This window comes from Epinephelus moara, chromosome 15 (assembly GCF_006386435.1).
Source record: "Epinephelus moara isolate mb chromosome 15, YSFRI_EMoa_1.0, whole genome shotgun sequence".
Classification (NCBI taxonomy): domain Eukaryota; kingdom Metazoa; phylum Chordata; class Actinopteri; order Perciformes; family Serranidae; genus Epinephelus; species Epinephelus moara.
This window is the reverse complement of record NC_065520.1, coordinates 6,000,055-6,017,961: the sequence shown is the minus strand read 5'-3', so window position 1 is coordinate 6,017,961 and position 17,907 is coordinate 6,000,055. Positions and strand designations below refer to the sequence as shown.

The 17,907-nt window shown below is 39.7% G+C and overlaps 1 protein-coding gene and 1 long non-coding RNA gene across 5 annotated transcripts; both read right to left on the bottom strand.

The window, feature by feature from the left end:
* Positions 1 to 605: 605 nt before the first annotated feature.
* Positions 606 to 4,228, bottom strand: LOC126401929 (uncharacterized). 2 transcript variants are annotated; one of them, XR_007571138.1, is made up of 5 exons: positions 3,877 to 4,228; positions 2,869 to 2,926; positions 2,633 to 2,739; positions 2,091 to 2,160; positions 606 to 891 (listed from the first exon to the last, which is right to left on the bottom strand). It is a non-coding gene; the product is annotated as an uncharacterized LOC126401929 (long non-coding RNA). The 2 variants fall into 2 exon arrangements; XR_007571139.1 differs by having other exon boundaries at positions 3,889 to 4,228.
* A 1,766-nt stretch (positions 4,229 to 5,994) lies between these two features.
* Positions 5,995 to 15,974, bottom strand: LOC126401942 (ETS translocation variant 5-like). Of its 3 annotated transcripts, none has more exons than XM_050063523.1 (13): positions 15,834 to 15,974; positions 12,569 to 12,634; positions 12,399 to 12,483; positions 12,176 to 12,223; positions 11,992 to 12,042; positions 9,817 to 9,925; positions 9,464 to 9,733; positions 9,098 to 9,375; positions 8,905 to 8,967; positions 8,744 to 8,812; positions 8,473 to 8,624; positions 8,256 to 8,363; positions 5,995 to 7,730 (listed from the first exon to the last, which is right to left on the bottom strand). In XM_050063523.1, the coding sequence occupies exons 2-13, from the start codon at positions 12,614 to 12,616 to the stop codon at positions 7,497 to 7,499; spliced, it is 1,515 nt and encodes a 504-aa protein (XP_049919480.1). In that variant the 5' UTR covers positions 12,617 to 12,634; positions 15,834 to 15,974; the 3' UTR covers positions 5,995 to 7,496. The 3 variants fall into 3 exon arrangements, with proteins under 3 accessions (XP_049919480.1, XP_049919481.1, XP_049919482.1); XM_050063524.1 differs by having other exon boundaries at positions 8,262 to 8,363; positions 15,834 to 15,973; XM_050063525.1 differs by lacking the exon at positions 15,834 to 15,974 and adding an exon at positions 15,146 to 15,446.
* Positions 15,975 to 17,907: the final 1,933 nt, after the last annotated feature.

The following is a 17,907-nucleotide window of genomic DNA, read 5'->3' as shown; positions in this document are numbered from 1 at the left end:
CAACATGAAGATCCAAAGGCTCTATGAAACAATAGCAGAACATCTCTGGACAAATAGCTCAGGGTGAAAGACAACTCCTCTGGTAACTTGTGGTTGAGAGTTCAAGCCTTGTATTGCAATGACTTTTGAGGTCACACACCCAAAGAGAAGGAGACAAGTATGCCAAGACACAATAATGACATGTTGGTAAAGATAGCTCAGGCTGATACAAGGATGTTCCCGAGAGTGAAGATCAAGGGTTCAACTCTTATTAGTGAACTTTGAAGTTGTAACACCCAAAGTGAAGAAGTCAAAAGTTCAAAGAAACACATGTGAAGTGTCAGATCAGATAGCTCAGTGTGATAAGTCACTGGTCTGCAGACTGGAGGCTGTGGGTTCAATTCTTACATGGTGCAGTGGATTTTGAAGTCCTACACCCAAAGTGAAGAAACCAAAAGTTCTATGAAACAGCTGGAGTGTCAGATCAAACAGCTCAGGGTGGTAGAAGGCTGCTCTGCATACCAAAGGTTCAAGAGTTCAATACTTGTTTGGTGCGGTGAATTTTGAGGCATCATTCTCAAAATGAAGAAGACAAATACACGAAGAGAACAGCTCCAAGTGTGCGTGGCATGGTGGCGTGGTCTGTCAGTTCCCGGTTTGGAAGGCGCCAGAGCCGGGTTTGGTTCTCACCGTTGTGAGGGCACTGTGTCCAGAGCGCCACTGTGGAGGTGGAAAAGGGAGTTGAGACATGAGTCTCCTCCCGGTGTTTCGGCAAGATAAAAACAAGGGATTATGGAACAGTAAATGTTTTTTTTAATTAATGAAAAAGCGTTTCAAACATGAGTACAGGAGACACACAGAACAGTGGAAGAAGACGTGGACTTCTGATGCTGGGTCTTCTTGAGCTTTGGTCTGGAGAGGAAAAGGAGGGACAGTATAAGAATTTGCTTCACATACTTGTCTACAAACTACAACTAATAAAACTATGACATGTAACAGCTATTATGCATGACATTTTCTTATGAGGTACTATACTATGACAAAAATTTAATTTCATTATGATATACTATCATTTTTAAAACTATATTTTTAATTACATACTATTACTTTAAGATTTATCTTTTTTTTTAATTTATGAAATACTATTTTTTTTTAGTTTTTCTAATCTGTCACTTTTAAAGACATACCATACAATCATTTTTAATTTTTTATGGCATATATTCATATTATACTATGACTTTTCCCCCCTTTTTGTGATATACTATCCTGTGACTTTTTATGATTTTTTTTTTTTAATTTACTATGACTAATTTAATGTACTATTTTTTTGGACTTTTTATGCTATTATGATTTATTATGGCATACTATACTATGGCTTTTTTTCCATAACTTTTCTATAACATGCTTTACTATGACCTTTTTTTAATGATTTTCTTTTACATACCATACCACAACATTTATTTCTTATAACATTTTTATGACATACTATACTATGTTTGTTTTTTTTACTTTTCTATGACATACTTAACTGTGACTTTTTATGATTTTTACATACTATACTATGACATAGTATACTGACTTTTTTTTATAAACTTTTTTTTATGACATACTATATTATGTTGTTTTTTTATGATTTTTTTGACATACCATATTATGACTTTTTGACTTGACATTTATTTCTTAACATTTTTATAGCATATTATACTATTTCCACTTTTCAATTACTTTTTATTTTATTTTTGTATGACATACTATGACTTATTTGTACACTTTTACTGACATACTATATTATGACTTTTTTTATTAGTCTTTGACATTTATTAATCTATTGCTCAGTATTTTTATAGCATACTAATTTTTTCAATTTTTATGTCAAACTATGACTTATACTATGACATTTATTTTCACATTTTTATGGCATATTATACTTTTTCATGATTACCACTAGAACTTTAATATCTACTATCATATCAACTAATATTTCTACAACTAATACAACAACTTCTACTGCTACAACAATTACTTCTACGACTACAATGACTCCAACTACTTCTAATTCTACAACTACAAAAACTAGTGCTACAACAACTACTAGTTGATTTGATAGTTACCAAATGTTTGCTCCATGTGCTCCAACTCGTCACTCTCAGGCCCTTTTAGTCCCTTTGTTCATCGAGCAGTCTGGACAGAAAACAGATACATTTACACCAACATTTCTAAAATATATAAAGTCTCTCCTGCTCCAACAATAGATCCTGGTTTGCCATTTTTAGACAGACTTTTTGTATCAGTTTTCATGCAAGATAGATCAAAACACAGATGTATACTGGGTCACACTTTGACAATCAGATCATGTAATCACAGTGAGCCTGGTATGATGGTGACAAGGAGTTAAAAGCGACTTAGATTTATCACATCTGAGGTACTTTAAGTGACAAAATGACTCACAATGATTAAATGGGACCTTCACTGTCTATCAGTCCATTCATTTGGTAACAAAGGTGACAAATAAGAAAATAAAATCAAAATTAAAACATGTATGTCCAAGTAGTCAAGTGGTTTTGACACATACCACCATCAACTATCACTCAAAAAAGCTGAAATGCCACATAAATATCTTTAAAAAAAAGGATCAGGAGAATATTCTGCTTACTCTGAGTTCGTCCGACATCCTCTGCTTGTCTTCTACTTTGTCCCAGAGGCGACTGAGCTGCTTCTGCCTGTGTCCCTGTGGTTCTCCACCTGCTACTTAAGTATTTTCTGAAGCACAGAGATGCAAAAAAAAAAAAGAGACACACAATCATTCAAATTTAAAAATCATGTCATTTGACTGTTGCAGTTTGCAGCTGTGTAGAAATGGTTGTGTTTTTCCAGTCCACCTCTCCTCACCTTGAAGTCCTCTTCTCTTTCCAGTCTGCTGCTCCTCCACCAACACCTTGTGTCTTTCCTGTGGGAAACAACAAAGAAGACAAAGTAATTCCTTAAATCACACTGATTAAACAGCTTATATGTTGTAGTCATCAGAATTTTGAGTTGCATTAGTTTCAAGTTGAACCATGTTGAACACATTCAAAGCAATCTGGCGTCATAATCATGCCATTATGGGGACAAACCAAAAAAGTCAGGATCTCATTATGATGGCATCAGGGTCTCACAGTGAAGACATGAGGATCACATAATGGCTTATGGGTCTCAATAATGACGTCATAATGGAATCTGGAAGTAATTATGGCGTCATAATGAATTCTGAAGTAATTATGATGTCAAATTGGAAAAAATGACCTCATTATGACCTCATAATGGAAAAAGGAACTAATTATGATGTCATAATGAAAGTTTAAACTAATTATGATGGCATAATCGAAAATGACCTCATTATGATGTCATAATGGATAAGGAACTAATCATGATGTCATAATGGAATAAGGCTCTTAATTTGACGTCATAATCATGTCATTATGAGAACAAACCAAAAATATCAGGCTCTCAAAATGATGGCATCAGGGTCTCACAGTGAAGACATGAGGATCGCATAATGGGTTAATTAGTGTATCCAAAAATCTAACTATAGCTGTTGGCTTCCTGTCCATCGGCCGCCATCTTGCTTTCCTCCTGATGTCCAGAGTCTGAAGCTAACTGCTCATCCACAGGTGCAGATGATTTACTCTGACAATAGCAGCAGGAAAACTGTAATTAAATCGATTTAAAACGTTTTGTTAATTCTCACAGTAATGTCTCATTTTCGCCTCGTTTCATTCAGGTGCATTTACCGCCGGGTCGTTTGTTTATTTACCCCAAACAGTTAATGTATCATCTGTACACCTGTTAGCTTAGCTGTTAGCTTAGCTGTAAGCTAGCTAGCAACTGACCTTGTCTTTGTTTGTGTCCCTGACTGACCTCATAACTCACAACAAACTCCACGTGCTTCCATTTCCCTCCAGTTCACCTCCCTTTACATCTCGTCCTGCAGACGTCTTTCTGAAGCAGCCTCGTAAAGAGCCGAGATCAGCGCCAGGTATCCGCTCAGGTTGTTGTCAGTTCGTCGTAAGCCGCGCTCAGCCATCAGCACAGGAAGAAGGAGGTGTCTGGGTGTCGCCCGCTGTGTGGTGTCATTGCAAAAACATGGGTGCCTTCATCAAAAAATATTCATTTAAAAAGTATTCAGATTGTTTATTTGAGTAAACACAGTACTGTGTTAATGAGTTATGATACAGTGTGCATATCATGTATATTATAAATGTAAATAATTGTGATCCTTGTTTTCTTTTTCTTGTTTTTTCTTCTTCCTTTTTATCTCTAGTATTTCTTGTTTGGAAATTATATTTTATTTTATTTTTTCCTTGATGTTTTTAATGTCTAGTATTACATGCTTGGAACTCATATTTTTTTAATCACTAGTATTTAGTAGAAATTATATTTTATTTTTTCCCTCCCATATTATTAAATCTCTGGTATTACTTGTTTGGAAATCATATCTTTTAAAAATTATTTTTAATCATTCTTCTTCTTCTTCTTCTTATTATTATTATTATTGTTATTATTATTGATGATGATGATGATAATAATAATAGTAATAATAATAATCTGTAGTTTAGTCTATGTGTCTTTTTCAGATAGGCCTAAATGAAGTTTGCAAGTTGTATTCTTTTTTATTCTTTTTATTTTTATTTTTATCTATCTAGTAGTTTTTCTCTAGATTTTTTTCCGTCTTTTTCTTCCCCTGTCTTTTTTTAAAATCCCTAGTAGCCTATCACCTGTTTGGAAATTATATTCTTTCTTTTTTCCCCCATCTCTCTATTATCTCTATTACGTTTTTTTCCTTATCTTTATTATCAATAATATTACTTGATTGGATTTTTTTAAAGATATATTAAAAATAATTTTGTTTCTAAAGAAGTGGTTAACATACACAGCTTTCTTTGATTTAAGCGTAAGGCAGTATCCTTTTACAAGCCCTCAAGGATTTTTTCCATCATCCCACCTTTATATTTTGCTTATGTTATTATATTTTTTCTCTCTGTTGTTTTATTTGATCAAATGCACAAAGAACTAAAAATGCATCATATTTTATACACTGGGTGTATAAATTAACTAGTAACTACAGCTGTCAGATACGTCTAAATGAAGTCGACGACAACGCTACATTTCCCTCTGAAATGTGGTGTGGGTAGAAGTATACAGTCACATAAAATGGAAATACTGAAGTAACTTTACACCTGAAAATAAAAAAAATCCTAATGGACTGAACTATGCTGTTTTAAATTGTGTAAGTATTTTTTTTCTATTTCTACTCATCTCTGTTTATTGGTGAATAAATTATCTGCCATCTTTTTTCCTCCAGTGAAGAAGCAGCAGCGTCCTCTGCTGTTTGTAAAGAGAAGTGAAACCCTTACAGCACCTATTCCCACCCAAGTTCAAACCAGACCTGGATCTGTTAAATTTGTGAGATGGGGTGTATTCAGAGAGGTACAGCTATAAGCAACAGCATTTATACAGACTGGCCCTTTAAAGATGTCCATTATGAACAACTGTGTACATTTACCTGCTCAGGAGCATCAGTATATCAGTATATACCAATGGAATTAAAAGTAGTTTCAGCCACAACATAAAAATGCTGTTAACATAGTGATGCATCAGTGATAATAAATCCTTTAATATCAGATTTTACAGTGTAACAGTCTCAGGGAGGTGACACTGTGTATATATTGGACTTTTCTTTATCTTAGTAAAATGCTTTGTCTTGTTTTGAAACCATCTACATGTAAAATTTTAACACTACCTGATATTATAATATGTCTAAAGGCATGGGCGGATTATAAGACAGTGGGCCCCTGGGCATGCAAAAGGCCCCACCACCCCTTCTACATGGGAACTTACATAGTACTTAGATGGAGACCGCCTGGGAATACCAGGTGCTGTATCTTTTCACTTTAAAAACAGCAGAGGACGCTGCTGCTCCTTCACTGGAGACAGAGCTTGGAAAAGCCTTTAAATGATCTCACCATGAGGCGAAAGAAAAGAGTAAAATAGTTTATTGGATCAGTAAAGATCAACAGAAGGCACACATACAGTATCTGAAGGCAGACGTCACACCAGTGTCAGTATCTCTCTCCAGCCTCCACTCAAACCACCATGTGATCATCATATATCAAAATATACCATCACAACAATTTCTATCTGCAGGACTCAAAGTGTGTAAGTCATGCACCTTGGAGAGGCTGAAACTGATGCAATACGTTAGCAGGCTAAACTCTGCAGCTCATAGTACGACTTCAAGCAAACGCAGCCTTTAACAAAAATATATTCATATATAATTATACACCTTTTCTACACATTGAAGCAAATCAACTATACAAAATGCAGAAAACTATCTCAGTACAATAAGCCGTTTGTAAGAAAGTCCATGCTTATAATTATTATTATTATTAGCATCATAGTGGCAGTATTACAGAATCAAAAATAGTAGCAGTACCTTTGTCAAAAAACAGTTTAGGAAAAACTTACAAGTCCATATAATGCCAAAAATATTAGCTTTGAAAACAAGAAAAAGTACACAAAAGACATTTCAATATACATGTTTATAGGAGGACTACAACATCTTGAAAATACACGTGTGTCCCTTTCAAGCAGTATAAGGTTTACCCCCCAAAAATATAAAATTAGAAGTAAATTAATAAAGGAGCGCTCATGGTTTTGAGATGCTTTTTGGTTGAAATACAGATCCCAGAGTTCACGTACGCAAGGACTACAGCGACAACCATGCTACAGAACTACAACCAAACAGGCTGTAGGGTCAGTGTGACGGGGGGAATATAAATACTGAGAAAAACGTCCTAATGTTATGAGCAAAAGTTTAAAATGTAACATTTTGAGAATACAGTTGCAATTCTTATCAGAAAATGTTTAATTGTAAATTTACAAAATAATAAAATAATAATAATGTAATAGTTTGTTAGCTAGTCTTTCAAATTACAACTTAATTTGAAAGACTTTTAAAACTTTATTCTTCAATATTACTTTAACTATACGACTATTTTCTTGTAAGGTTGTGACTTTTTAATCAAAATTTCATGACAATCACATTATAACATTTTTGCATAAAATTACTGACTTCTCCCCATAATATTATGACGTTTTTCATGTCACAACTTCATCTTGAAATATTACAACTATTTCTTCAAATTTTTGAAAAAATATGACAAGTTAATTCTTGAAATCTCCAAACGTTTCTGTTTTTGGCTCTAACCCATTATAACAACTAAACCAAATCAGAGTTACAATAGTTTTAGACAAAGGATTGCATTTTTGCATCTCTGATTTTCAGCTTCAAGTTGAAACCAAAACATTTGCCAAAACAGACGTTTCGTTTCAATAAAAACTTCTTTCGTAAAGTCATAATTTCTGTGACATACATACATAATGTGGGTATACGTGGTGATTATTTCAAACACTGCTCAGTAAGTCAGGCTCCACCTGTGAAATACCTCCCGTTTCCTCCAGCTGCCAGGCTGTGGAGTCTAGTATGGGTAGCTGTCGGGGAAAGCCAGTCCCTGGACGCACTGCTCCCCGCCTTCAGCCAGGTACGGACCCTCCTCCTCGTAGCTGGGCAGGGGGAGGCCGTCTTCCTCGCTGGGGGGAGGGATGGCGTCCGGGTCGGCCTTCAGGCTCGGCCTCTGGTTGTCTGGGAAAGCCATGGAGAAGAGCGCCTCGGGGTTGCACACAAACTTGTAGACGTACCTTTCCCCAGCCACCTGAAGGATGGGCCAATCAGGGGTGAGAGAAAATAAGGATGTTTTTTAAGAATTTAAAGTGATTAATTCAATGCAAATTTCAATAGTTTTGTGATTTTGGTTACATGAACTCAGATTTTATCCAGTAAGCACATACAAAGACCCTGACACACCAAGCTGATGGTCGGCCATCGGTCAATGCAATCAGTAAGCATCTGTCGCCCTAGTGTGTGTGGTCTGTCTTGCACCATTGGCTCTTGTCGGCCCTTGTCGACTTTTTTTTTAGCCTATTCAGCCTATTAATGGGTGTCAGGGATAGTGGAGCCCATTGGTGAATGACATCACTCTGACTGGCAGTTCGCCTCAGCTCACGAGAGTTATTTCCTCTCACGCAGGAGCAGAACGTACATGCTAGTTGGCCGTCGGCTGTAGTCTTTGCGGTGAGTTCAAATGCAACTTTCTGGAAGAGGCACAGGCGACTTGAGGCCTTCGTCGGTTTGGTGTGTCTGGGCTTTAAGAGCACTGGAGGAGAGAGGTGAAACGTGCCTTTACCTTCTGCATGATGCCCTTCTCGTAGTAGTACCTCAGTGAGCGGCTCAGCTTGTCGTAGTTCATGGCCGGCCGATTCTTCTGAAGCCCCCAGAGCCGAGCCACCTGAACACAAAGATAATTTAATTTTTCATTTACCAAACCAGTCAACTTTAGGTTCATTTTCATCCTTAAAAGCCTTTTAAAACAGCCCTGGGGTTGTGCGACGACTGACCTCTTCAGGGTCAATTAGTTTAAACTCCATGTTGCGTCCCGTCCAGACTATCAGGTGTCCGTTGGCCGGGTTTTCCAGCAGTGTGAGCAGGAACTGCCAGAGCTGCAAGGAGCCGCGGCGCTGGTACGGCAAACCCTCCTGCTTCACTTTGGCTGTTGACAGAGTCAAATAGGACACAATGAGGACACCTCGTACTCATTTTGGGCATGAATATTGTCAGAATTCATTCTAAATATCAGCAGCAGTAATTAGAGTTCAAATCCTGTCTTACCCTCCAGTCTTTCTGGTACAACACAAGTGTCGTCATAGTACAAATGTGGCTCTCTGTCATGACCAAACGCTGTGGGGCAAAAAATTAAATATTATTAGAGTTAACATTTGTTCTGCTGAGAAAAAACTTACATCAAAGCAAAGACAAACACATAAACTCACCAACGCTGTTATTCTGGTACATGACTGAAGACTTCCCAAACGTGGACTGGCAGGTTTGAACCTCTGGAAGACACAAAGCAAGCTTTCTGGTCTCTAAATGCTCTCGACTAAAATGATGCACCATTTAATTATGTCTTTTTAGTACATTTAAAATGTAGCAACTGTAAGTAGGTGTAGCAGACGACACACTCACCTGAGTCAAAGCCAAAGTCTCTTGGTTCTTGTTTGATCGTGACATGGTTGAAGGCAGTCTGGGGCCGGGCCAGACCTGGAGTGGGTGTCCCTGGCTCAGGATATCGTGGATCCACCAGCTCCTGTTTGAAAACTCGGGGGCCGTGGGGAACTAGAGGCTCTGAAAGGTGGCGCTGATACATCGGTCGACCATCACGACTCGCAGATTGGTACTGTGAGTTCACTGTTTTCTCCGGAGGGAGGAAAGACAAGCAGGGCTCTGACAGCTGCCGCTGAAACCTGCAGTGTGGAAGAACACAGGAGGAGGTTTGAGGGTTTGAACTTTGTTTCCAGTATAAATCATATAAAAGTTTTAATCATGTCTGACCTTTGCTCTGTGCTGAAAGACGCACTGGGGCAGCTGACGGGGGGACGTGGCAGAGCAAACTGCTGGCTTTGGTTGAGCTGTGGGCGGTGGTGGTGGGAGGGGCTCAGGGCAGGAACGTGGCTTGGAGGGCAGTTGTTGGTCAGCTGCGGGGCAGAATGTTGTAGCTGCCTCTGTACAGGTGGAGGTCCAGCAGGGTGGGTGGAGCCACACTGTGCTGGTGTGGAGGCTGGAGTCAGATCTTTGAGTCCAGCTGGCTTGTTGTCACAGGCACTGAGGAGAGAAGGGGAGATGTCAAGTTCCTGGAGATCACATTTCATCATAAGATGCACTGATGTAAAACATTGATTTCATACCTGTAACTATAAAGGCACATGTCAGGGTGAGGCGTTCTGCAGGGAGACAGGTCTTTAGACGGACTGGGCTCTCTCTTCACTTTGCTGACAGGTGGTCCATGAAACATCACTGCAAACACACACACATGAACACAAACACACTCATGAATAATAATAATTTTGTTCTTTTGTTCCTGACTTTATCCATATGTTTTTATTTGAATTTTAAGATAGTATTAAACATTATATATTTAGATATTAAGGAAACTTTGATATTTTTGTGTCTAGGTGACTAATGGGAACATCCTTTTTTGAAACGGGTCCAGTGTTGAGCAAGAACGCTGCAGCCGGCAGCCGTGAAACAGGCTGCAATCTGACCACTCGGGGCATTTTTGTCACAATATATCATATACAATATCTACTGTGTCTTACATTCAGAGATGTGACGGTAAAACAAAAGGTTAAACAATGATTTCTGGTTCCAGTGCTGCAGCTTACGTGTGAGATTTGTGTTTGAGCAGAAGAAAGAAATCCTCCTATCTGATCTCAGCCTTCCTGGACTCTGAAGCGCTGTTTCCATCCACAACGCAATCACCACCACATTTATTGTCAGCACCCGGAGTCACTGAGTTTAGGCAGCTATCAAACAGCAATAAATTCATGCAGCACATGTTTGGCAGCAGCACGAAATGTACCATTTCCCCAGGTCTTATCTGTGACATCATTTTTTAAGGTACAGGTACAGTGTCTGGAAATCATTTTATAGCCCCCCATCTATTTCCTGCACCATTGACTACCATAATTTAATTGGCAGAGAACCACCGCCCGTGTGAGGGTCATATACTGTAATACCAGACAACTTGAAGAGAGTAAACACAGACATATTTACACCACTGGCCCTGGAGAGTACATGGATTGTACTCATTCGCACAGACTGCAGGAAAAACTGTACAAAGCCTCAGTAATGTAAAAGTTTGAGGTACTTGTACTTTCAAATTATGTGATTAAAACATATGTTCAGCATCAAAATACTGCTTAATGCTCAATTACTGTTTATGAATCAGAAATCTTAATCCAACAAAACAGAAAATCGCTCTCAAAATGGCTGTTCTGCATGAGGAGTGATACTTAAAGGGATAGTTCAGGTTTTTTGAAGTGGGGTTGTATGAGGTACTTATCCATAGCCAATTACTATCTACAGTAAAAGGCAGTCGTCACGCCCCCACTTTGGAGAAGCAGACAGGAGTACCAACATGGAAGCTAAGCAATGCACTGCAGTGGATGGGGTCAGCAGCAAAACACATTTTAGCCACCTTAAAAAAGTCCCACCTAAAAAAACACAACAAAAAAACAATACCAGTCTAGGTTTATGCTATATTTAGAATATTTTCACCACTTAAATTTTCCGTCAGTCAGCTCTATCTGACAGGGAATCTGTTAACAGTTTCAGTTTCCCAACTATGCTCTTGTCAAAACCACCAAACTCCATTGGCAAAAACAGTAATTTTAGTTTGATGAAAAGGGGAGCTTCTGCTTTGCCACTTCCTTGACTGGTTAGTTTGCTTGTGTTATTGTGTGGCTTTGGTGAATCTGAACTAACTCTTTTAAATGCCAAAATCACACAACAACACAAACAAACATAGCTGATTGAGGCAGTGGGAGACAAGGAGCTCCTGTGTTCAGCAAGCTTAAATGAGTGTTTTTGTCAGCGGAGTCTGGTGGTTTTGACAAATTGAAGCTGTGAAATGATTAAAGTGAAAATAATCTACATATAGCTACACTTAAATTGACAGATTTTTTTGTTGGCTAAAATATGTTTAATGTTGGCCCCTGTCCACAGCAGCACATTGTTTGCCTTCCATGGCAGTACTCCTGTCTGCTTCTCCAAATTTAGGGACTGGCCACAATTTATTTGGAGTATGGAATATTTCTGTAGTACTGGGACTGTACTTGACATAAAGCTGCCATTCTTGTTATTGTCAGCACCATCTGTGACTGATAGTCTCGAGCACGTAGGTTTCTATGTAAGGCTCACTGAAACAGGTGTACATAGTGCATTTCTTGAGGACTATTTCCAGATGTCACTCAGATGTCTAGACATAAATAAAGCATGTGTGTTATTCTACAAAATATCCGCTCCCTGACGTACCACTCCGAGCGCTCTCTATAAATATTAGAGGAGAAGCAGCTACTCACAGTTATTGGACTGGAAATCTGGGACAAACTGCTCGTCATCAGGAACCTGAGCTGTCAGAGGGATAAAAACAGGATGTTAAAGGACTCCTCTCGTCACTGAATTTCTGTATACTGTGCATCAACTCAATCCCACAGATACAGTTAGATAGATAGAATTTAGTTTTGTGATGCTTGCAGGTCTCACCTTCTGCGATCCAGATTTCCTGAAGCTGGATCAGATCTTGAAAGAGTTCTGCAACACAGTTATGAAACTGTATTAAAATACTAGTAATGTTAGTTGTCAATATTACTTTTACAGAGCTACCATGTTACTTTCCGAACCTCTCACAGACAAACATGTCACTCCCTCTGATGCCCAGTAAAGCTGACACAGTAAACACTTTCACATGTGGACATGATGAGTCTACCTTCTGTGTCCTGAGCCAGCTCTGTGTCCATGAACTTCCTTTTCCGCTCGCTGAGACATCTCTCTGCTCCCTCGGCATCACGTTTCTAAAAGTTTAAAAAACTTCAGTGAGCACAAATTGAAAATGTAATCAGTGGTTGATCGGCAACTTGCACGGGATGATGAACTCACCTTCTCGGGGACTGCGAAAGGGACCTGCTGGTCATAAAAGCCGTCCATGTTGCAGGAGTCTTCACCCTGGAAGGCCAGATTAGAAAACACATTAGCCTAGCTATCATATTAATCTTCACCAATACTACTCCATCCATATCACTATCACCTCTTCCATGTATCTCTGTGCTGTTCTAACCTCCATGACATCACAGCAGGGTTTACAGTGGCTATAAAAGCCTTGTCGTCAGTGACAGTGTTATGCAACCTCCTGTACGTTAAATCATAAATACGAGCCGTGTCCCTTTAAACATGTTTGCATAAGTGATGCTAGTTCTGAGGAGATAAACAGAAAGCAGCTGTATAATCTAATAAACTGTGACGTCTCTTATTTTCCTCTTGTGTGGCTGCACTGTGGAGACTTTACTGTGTACTTCATCAGACTGGTATCACTAATCACGGAGTAAATCTTTCTTTTAATGTTAACAAAATTATACTACAGGCATTTTATAAGTGAAATAAGTGGATGTGACAGATCGTCTTATTGGAAGATAAATAAAAAAGGTGTCTGCAGGTATCAGATACTTACATTTAATGATTTTATGACCTTTTCAGGATGATTTTAAACCAAATTTAAGACTTAAAGATTATTGGACAAAGTATCTTTCTTTTTCAAGCACTGCAGGTAAGTGCAGTGTAAAGGTGCTTTTATTCTTATTTTCAATTCTAAATATCACAGTTATCATCAATACTGGTTTATCACACACACCTACTTGTTTCATACATCAGACCATAACTCATTTTGACCAAAAAGAAATTGAAAGATCGATAAACAAAATTAGATTGAATATTTCCGGCAATTAAGACTTTACAAATTCAAACTTAAGAACAATGACTTTTAAAGCTTAAGGTTTATAAAACTGAATTTCAGAGTGTGTAGAATTTAGTGGCATCTAGCGGTGAGGTCGCAGGTTGCAATTAACTGAAACTTTTCCCGTGTGCCAAGGACAGGTGTAGGCAACCACATGCAGCTCTTTAGCCCCTCTCCAGTTGCTCCCTGAAGTTTTGGCAGAAAATTATGTGGAAATGAATAACCATTATTTTCATTTTTATCATTTTCATTTTCATTTATTGTTGTGGGCCCAAAGTGATTCTTTAATTCTGTGAAAATGAGTAGCTTATACATCATACGTCGCTGGCCTGGCACCTTTTCCCCCCGAAAAAACATCACTAGCCATGTCTACAGTAGTCTTGAGTCTTCCTAGCTAGGCTAGCTGTGGATTCCAAATCCAAAAAGGGAAAAGCATCAGGGGAAAATAGAGAATTTAATAGTGTGTGGACAAATATGTCTGCTTTCCTCAGCAACGCTGCAAAGTCAAAGTACCAAATAATCAAAAATAGCCCACTGCAGAATAGCCACCTTGTGCTAAAACATGTTAATAAATGCCTATTACGATCTATTGGCGATGTTGATAGGCCGAATTCAACTTAAAAGGCTCTGAGGAGATGATTAGGAAAATTATTATGAGGCTCAAATATGTTTTGTCGACCCCTGGTTTAGGAGAACTACAGTAGCCAACACAAAAACATGAATGGCTCTGTTTAGAGCCAGTGTTTGGTTTGTCCGTTCTGGGCTACTGTAGGAACAACATGGCAGACGAGGTGGAAGAGGACCCGCTCTATATGTAGCTAAAAATATATATTATATTTCATTTCTGCTAATAGATGCCCCTAAATCCTACACACTGGACCTTTAAGCGTTTTTAAGGACCTGCTGACATCCTGTTAAAGGAACAGTTCCACAATTAAGGGAGTATCCGGAACACAGCTGGACTTAATCTGGTTGTACTGGAGGGGGATGATGATGTATATGTCAATAATATAAAACAGAAAACTGATGTTTAAGAATAAAATCGTTGTTGTGTGTGACGAAATAATCTCAACTCAGAAGGTACCAGCTTTTTTCTGAGCTTTCAAGCACAACTCACAGTTTTAGTAAGGGAGTAGGTTTGGTTTCAACACCGGGGGTGACACATGAAAAACATGGGAGAGTTTGGAGTCCTCCCCCAGGAAATTTTGAGCGTCAAACACTTCATTTCCTCATTTTGGTGGATTTCTATGCAGACATTTGTCTGCAGCAATTTATGGTGGAAATGTCTTTAAATTCATCAAAATATAAGTCCTTGGCTACTTTCAGTTGAGGGGGATGTGTCTCTTGTGTCCCCCTGAGCGCTACACCTATGCTTGAGTGAATGAGCTGGCTCAGGCATCAACACATGATGATGATGATGAGGAAGACAAAGAAAGAAAAGAAGGAGCTGTAAAGCTATAAAGCTGATATTATACTGTAACTTCAAACTTCAATAGTGTTTCAGATTTGTACGTGTTGTTATAACATCAGACAGTAACAAGATTCCCATTCACACAGGTGACAGTGAGATGGGTTATAATCTTAAAAACACTAGTTTAGTCTTTTGAATCTGGTCCAGCAAGATTTCAACTTTGTTATTTCTTTGTAGGCTTAAAAACAATCCAAGCCCATCTTCAAGAAGTTAATCAGACTAAACTCAAGCTACAGAATAAGATGAAAGGTCTCACCTTTATCTCATAATTGTTGGATGGTATCACAGCACACGGAAGTCACATTCCTTTGATGAAAGCAGTGGTTTCCGTAAGTAAACAACACCCTCTCCCTACTACTGATTTTGTTGGAAGAATAGCCTCTAAATAACCAACAAAGAAATTGTAATTAAAGTTTGGTTGATCTGCTGTAATGACGCAAACACTAAATGAAGTCATATGACTCTTACTCGCGGTGTTTACGACCCGTTAGGTTGACTGTAAGCAGCACAAAAACAAAAATCAAAGATTTGTGAATGGAGTTTGGCGTGACGCACGGGAGAAAGCGCCTCCTTGTTTTTCTCAATGAAGTGAAACTTGATCCTGGCAGGAGGAGAGGGAAGGAGGAGGGGGGGGGGGCACACCAGCTCACCATTGAGAAATTTGTCACAGAGCACCTCTGTGCTAAGATCCACGATGCTAGCAGGCCGTACAGACAGCTGCTGCAGAGGGATATACCGCGCTGCACGGCTGACAGATGCGGGGAAATGGACGCAATGTTGCCTTTGATTTTTAGAAAATGGCGTTCGCCTCCGAACCCATACCTGCTCCCTCACAGCCAGCAACAAACCGCGACGATACGGTTTATGTAACTAAACAAGGCAAAAACAAGCCCACGCATGAACTCTGTTTGTAAAAAGTGATGTAATAACAATGCAGGACTCACCTGGGAAGTGAAGTTTCTTGTTAGTCTGAAAAATAACCGCAGATTTCCTCCCCTACATCCCCTGCAGCTCCTGGGATTAAAACTCGGCTGTGGATTTTTCTCAATGAAGAGCTCTGATGGCTGGATCCACTGCCGAGCCCTGTGCTGCCCTGCCATTGGCTGGAGGACAAAGTCAGTCAAAGGGCCAGCCAATCATCTTCAAGACTGCGCTGACGTCCGTCCCTTGTGTTTTTTATGAATGGCTGCGTTTCATTCATGGTTCCACAGCTCTCTTAAAGGGCCAGCACCGCCATTCCATTAAATCAGTAAGTAAAAATAAAATAAAATAAAATAAAATGAAATGAAATTAAATTAAATAAATCAAATCCCAGTTTGAAATGTATATGAACAAATACAATAATGTTAAAAATAGCAATAAATAAATGGCATCCATTCATTCATTTTCTGTAACCGCTTATCCAGTTGGGGCTCGAGACTATCCCGGCTGACATAGGGCGAGAGGTGGGGTACAGCCTAGGCAGGTCTAGACTATCGCAGGGCTAAATAAATGGCATGGTTTCGAGATGGTGTCCAAGAACATACCATACCCTCCGCCAGGGTTGTCCCTTGTCTCTGAGTCTGTTTGTGATATTCATGGACAGGATCCAGGGGGAGGAAGGGGTCCGGTTTGGTAACCTTAGAATTGCATCTCTGCTTTTCGCAGATGATGTGGTTCTGTTGGCTTCATCACACCGTGACCTCCAGCACGCACTGGGGCGGTTTGCAGCCGAGTGTGAAGCGGTTGGGATGAGAGTCAGCACCTCCAAATCTGAGGCCATGGTTCTCTGTCGGAAACCGGTGGATTGCCCCGTCCAGGTTGGGAGAGAGTTGCTGCCTCAAGCAAGGGAGTTCAAGTATCTCAGGGTCTTGTTCACGAGTGAGGGTAGAATGAAGTGTGAGACGGATCATGGTTTGGTGCAGCGTCTGCAGTGATGCGGGTGCTCTGCTGGACTGTTGTGGTGAAGAGAAAGCTGAGCCAGAAGGCAAAGCTTTTGGTTTACTGCTCCATCTATGTCCCAGCCCTCACCTGTGGTCATGAGCTCTGGGAAGTGACCAAAAGAATGATATTCCAGATACAAGCAGCCAAAATTAGTTTCCTCCGTGGGGTGGCTGAGCTCAGCCTTAGAGATAGGGTAAGGAGCTCGGACATCCAGAGGGAGCGCGGAGTAGAGCAGCTGCTCCTTTGTGTCGAAAGAGGTCAGTTGAGGAGGTACAGACATCTGATCAGGATGCCTCCTGGGAGCCTCCTGTTGGAGATGTTCTGGGCACGTCCCACTGGTAGGAGGCCCCGGGGCAGACTCAGAACATACTGGAGGGATTACATATTTCATCTGGCCTGCGAACACCTTGGGGTCCCCCAGGAGGAGCTGGAAAGCGTTGCTGGGGAGAGGGACGTCTGGGGTGCTTTGCTCAGCCTGCTGGATAAGCAGTTGAAAATGGTTGGATGAATAGAATATACCATACAGATTTAGTGGCAGCCCTATATAAGACTTACTTTTTATACTTAACGTAAAGTGAAGTAAAGAAGCTGCATTATCCATCTATGTTTCATCAGTTCATAATAGACTTGAAGTTGTTTTTGTTGTGTAACTATGTGTGACATCAATCAGGATGCTTTCATTGCGGTGTAGAAATACTGTACTTCCTCTCCTTTACCAAGTCATCACGAGCCACCAGAGACACACAGGCAGTTTTGTAGCTGCTGCATGTTTGATAGATTTAATCCAGCATAACACATGACTGCTACAAAGTCCACTCATCTCAGTGGGTGGCGGAGCAGTTTCTCCACTTTTAATTCCACTTTGATCTCTCTCCACTTCATTAACATTTACTGCAGAGAGATCACCAAGCATGCCACATAATTATGTATTAAATCTGGTATTCAGTGTATTCGTAGGGCAGCATTGAGGCATTCATACAGAGCCCCTCTGAGGACTGATGGTTCTTGAAAATGTGAGACAACATACAGTAATAGAACACTGCAGTCTTGGGGACTCAAATAGGAAAGTTGGAAGTCGTTGCGTTTCCGTCTGTT

Excerpts from the sequence above, each read along its gene's own strand:
- LOC126401942 (XM_050063523.1), bottom strand. The coding sequence starts at position 12,616 with ATGGACGGCTTTTATGACCAGCAGGTCCCTTTCGCAGTCCCCGAGAAG. Across the intron at positions 12,043-12,175 it reads GGAAATCTGGATCGCAGAAG|CTCAGGTTCCTGATGACGAG; the intron begins GTGAGACCTGCA and ends TCCCTCTGACAG. Across the intron at positions 8,625-8,743 it reads TGTACCAGAAAGACTGGAGG|CCAAAGTGAAGCAGGAGGGT; the intron begins GTAAGACAGGAT and ends CTCTGTCAACAG.